The sequence below is a fragment of the Perissodus microlepis genome, chromosome 3 (genome assembly GCF_051167445.1).
Source record: "Perissodus microlepis isolate ML-2025 ecotype Zambia chromosome 3, ASM5116744v1, whole genome shotgun sequence".
Lineage (NCBI taxonomy): Eukaryota > Metazoa > Chordata > Actinopteri > Cichliformes > Cichlidae > Perissodus > Perissodus microlepis.
The window spans coordinates 5,344,406-5,348,356 of NC_140463.1; the positions used below are offsets into that span (position 1 = coordinate 5,344,406).

The following is a 3,951-nucleotide window of genomic DNA, read 5'->3' on the forward strand; positions in this document are numbered from 1 at the left end:
TTAAATTGCACTTGTTAATTTTAAGTGACTTTACTTTTTTAATAACATTATGTTTGTTCGTCCTCTGCAGCAAACTGACAGCGATGCAGAGGCAGAGAGCAACACTGTGAAGACACAAAAAAGGTCTCGCTGGTCTCTTTTTAAATCCGGGAAGGTATGTTTTATGGAAAGAGTCACTGTCATCAAGCATTTAAATGAGAGCAATTAAGAGCAATGAGGCACACAGCTATGTCCTATATATATATCAGGTAAGAAGCACCACGGAAAAGATCCCAGCAGACCTGAGTTGGGACACTTGGATTATGGAGCTTCTGGACCAAGAGAGTGGATGGGAGCATGTGTTTAACAGGTAAGAGAAAGACGTCCTCCAAAATGTTTCAACTTCAAAGCTCATGCATACATGCACATACACTGCTCAGCATCCTGACATCTTTCCTAATTTTGTGTTCGTGTTTTTACCTTTTTGGAGCAGTGTAGCATGCGGTGGAAAAATAATAGAAAGTCAAACTGAGACTACAGACTGCTTCGGGTGAGTACACGTGGTGCACAAAGACCAAAGCTCACTTTGTCAAAGTGGAGAAAATGAATTCTTTTACACTGTTACTGTAAACGTTGTGCGTGTGTGTCAGGTTTCCAAACATCGGAAACACCTGCTACATGAACTCCTGCCTGCAGAGCCTCCTCAACATTGAGGAGTTCATAAGAGACATCGGGCGTCAGGAGGTTTTGTGGAGCACAGATCCAGAAGCTCAGCTCTTAAGGTGCGCTACGTCAACCTTCTACTTTCTTCAAAAACCTGAAGAACAAAGAGATCTAACAGCAGAAATGTCTGTTTACCCTTTCCTTTCTACAGAAGGCTCATTGATGTCAGGGACTGTCATGAGTCAACAGATTATGGCCTTAAAGATCACCACCTAAGAGCTTTTAAGAAGGCATTCAGCAATCAAGCTCCTGAATACACCGGCAGTGCACAGAAAGTGCGTCAGCTATTTGGACATTTCGTTTTTTGCTTTACCTTCTGATTTTGATGTACTGTTTTAAATCTCTCTGCTTTTCTTTCAGGACGCTCATGAATTCCTAACATTGTTCCTCAATGAGGTCAAAAGGCTCGCACCTCACCTGGAGAGGAACGCAGCTCTGCTGGGCCAAAGTTATACCTGCCCAGTAGAAGACCATCACATTTTTAAAATGGAAAACATGAGGACATGCAAGAGGTAAGCCTGTCTTTCAGAAACGCAGAGCTGGTTGCAATATTTTCATATACCTCTTTTCCACCTACCTGATCTTTACTTTAACTACGTTACTCCTGAAATGTGTAGCTGCGGTCACCAATCATCACAGCAAGAGGAATTCACCAGCTTGTCTCTTGACCTGGTTCCAGAGGGGTCTGTTATAAACATGTTAGAGACATACTTGAAGGTAAGATCACAAATTCCAATAGAGTTGTAGTGTCAGCGATCTTAACACACCTTTTTTGTTAGTGTTTGTGTGTATGTGTGTGTGCATATGTTGAGATTTCTTTCTACCATAAAGCCTGTTTTCTCTGTGCTGTTGTTCAGGAACAAGAAATAGAATTTCGCTGTGATTGTGGAGGGACGGCCTCAGAACTGAAGTCGTCTTTTGATACACTGCCAAGGTGAGTAAGGTCACATCAGAATTGATCGACTGACCAGGTTTCCAAACTGTGGCGCATCAAATATCAGAGTTTTTCGAGACAATACTTGAGCAGTCGTTTTCTCCCATCTTCTGTTTGTGTTTGACACTCATTCTTCTTATTTTCTACCTTGTTTGTGTTTTTTTTCTTTTCTGCCAGAGTTCTGATCTTGCATCTGAAGAGGTTTGGCTTTACACAAACCTACAAGATTCAGAAGGTGGATGACCCCGTCAGGCTGCAGAGGGACTTGGTGGTGCCATCCAATCAGGTAAAAACAGACCGCAGAACGTCTCAGGCTACGTCCACACTAGCCCGGATAGATTTGAAAACTCCGTGTCCACACTAGCGTTTTCAGTCATTTTCAAATAGTTGTGCGTCTGCATTGAAACGGCCGAAAACGCTTACGTTCCAGTCCTGCGCATGCGCAAAAGTGAGTGAGAATTACAGAATTTGAAGAAAAGCTATCCGGAGCATGTACAAACTGATATTAATCTTTTTTAGGGCTGTCAAAGTTGAGAGCAATCAAAACAACTGCTGTATAATGCACTCGGCTATCTTTGTTTAATTGCTCACATGACTGCATCACATGACTAAAATGCGTCATCGTTTTAGAAAGTCTGCGTTTTCGAGTGTCCACACTGCGACGGGACAGCTCCGTTTTCAAATGTATGCGTTTTCGAGAGCGTTTTCAAGATGCTGTGTTTTTCCTTGAGGAAAACGCCGTCTCAGTGTGGACGGGAGGTCAAAGCGGAGAGAAAACGATGTGTTTTCAAACGAAAACGCATTCGTGTGGACGTAGCCTCAGCAAATCAGCTTAATTATGGCACTGATGTGAGACTTTATGAAACTAACACTCTTTGGATTTGTTCCTTCTCAGGGTGGTGGCTGTTACAGTCTTGTCAGCATCATCAGTCATTATGGAGGCACAGAGTCAGGTAAAACAACAGACTTGTTACAAACAGAAAATGAAAACTTGCTACTTTTCAGTGAAGGACTCACACACAAAAGCTTTTGATGTTCTAAGAAGCACTAAGTCAAAATCACTGTTTGCTTGAATCAGTTGACTTCCAGAAGTTGGATTCATTTGTCTTAATGTGATTTCAGGACACTACATCTGTAGTTCTGTCCATCCTGAGGAGAGTCAGCACTCTACATCAGATCGCTGGCTCACCTATAATGACGCACAGGTGCTCCACACAACTGGATCTGCAGCTTGTGAGGAACAGCAGCACTCGGCCTACATCCTGTTTTACAAGAGAAACGTAAGAAGACACAGCATCTCATCCTGAAGTGAGAGAATTTTTAAATGTCCTGTTACCTTGTTAACCAGTTTTGTCTTCATTCTCAGTTCTGAAACAGGAAATGGAAGGAAGGAAGGAAGTTAAGGTCATCATCATGCTGAGAAGGAAAAGCAGTCGTCCCAGCCCACCATCGCACACTGGAGGACAAGTACTGGTAAGTATTGCCCTCAGGAGGAAGGGTCCTCCCAGAGAGCCTGGTTCCTCCCAAGATTTCTTCCTCCAGGAGGGAGTTTTTTCTTGCCACCGTCGCCCCACATTCACTGGTCTCATCAGCAGGGACATTTTTAACATCCTAAGACCTGAACTCTTTCATGGCATGCATTTTTAATTTCTCTGTGCCATTTGGGTTGATTGGGACCTGATCGATGTAAAAACAAAGACATCAGATTCGGACTATCTTTTTTTTGTTTCTCAAAACAATGAGATCCACATATGAGGACGTTCATTTTAAATTTCGATTGAACAGTGGCAGTGTAATGTCCTCCCTCATAAGTGGATATCAGGTTTTTGAAGAGCAAAATTTTGCATTTTGGTCTAGACAACCCAAAATGTTATGTCCACATATGTGGACACCAGGTCCTAGGAGGTTAAAACAAAATCTACTAGTAGTGCACCACTACTAGAGATCGTCCTTTTCTGGACCAGTGTTTGGCTTGCTCTCTGGGAACAACAAATTAGTGCTGTCAGCGTTAACGTCATTTTAACTAATGACGTTAACGCTGACATCACTAATTTGTTGTTATTATTATTAATATTATTATTAATTTATTTGTAAAATAAATTAAATTAAAAAATAAAGAAATTATTTAATTCTTTATTTTTTTTGTTTTATTAAAATCAAAATAACAACAAAAACAAAAATAACTAATAAAAAAATATTAAAAGTATTCAGCAGTGTTTTGTGAAATTTGTAATGAGCCTTAGTTAAGTTGATGTCACAGAAGTTTCTGAATCATTTAGATTGTTCAACAAACTGATTCACTCAGGTAAAGATGG

The 3,951-nt window shown here is 41.0% G+C and overlaps 1 protein-coding gene across 1 annotated transcript; it reads left to right on the forward strand.

The window, feature by feature from the left end:
• The first annotated feature begins 223 nt into the window (after positions 1–223).
• On the forward strand, positions 224–3,673 carry LOC146389559 (ubiquitin carboxyl-terminal hydrolase 37-like). Its single transcript, XM_084911374.1, has 11 exons — positions 224–349; positions 473–529; positions 630–761; positions 854–977; positions 1,063–1,214; positions 1,320–1,419; positions 1,560–1,636; positions 1,814–1,922; positions 2,532–2,589; positions 2,759–2,916; positions 3,003–3,673. Exons 1-11 carry the CDS (start codon positions 303–305, stop codon positions 3,006–3,008), a joined length of 1,020 nt encoding a protein of 339 aa, XP_084767500.1. The 5' UTR covers positions 224–302; the 3' UTR covers positions 3,009–3,673.
• The last annotated feature ends 278 nt before the right edge of the window (positions 3,674–3,951 follow it).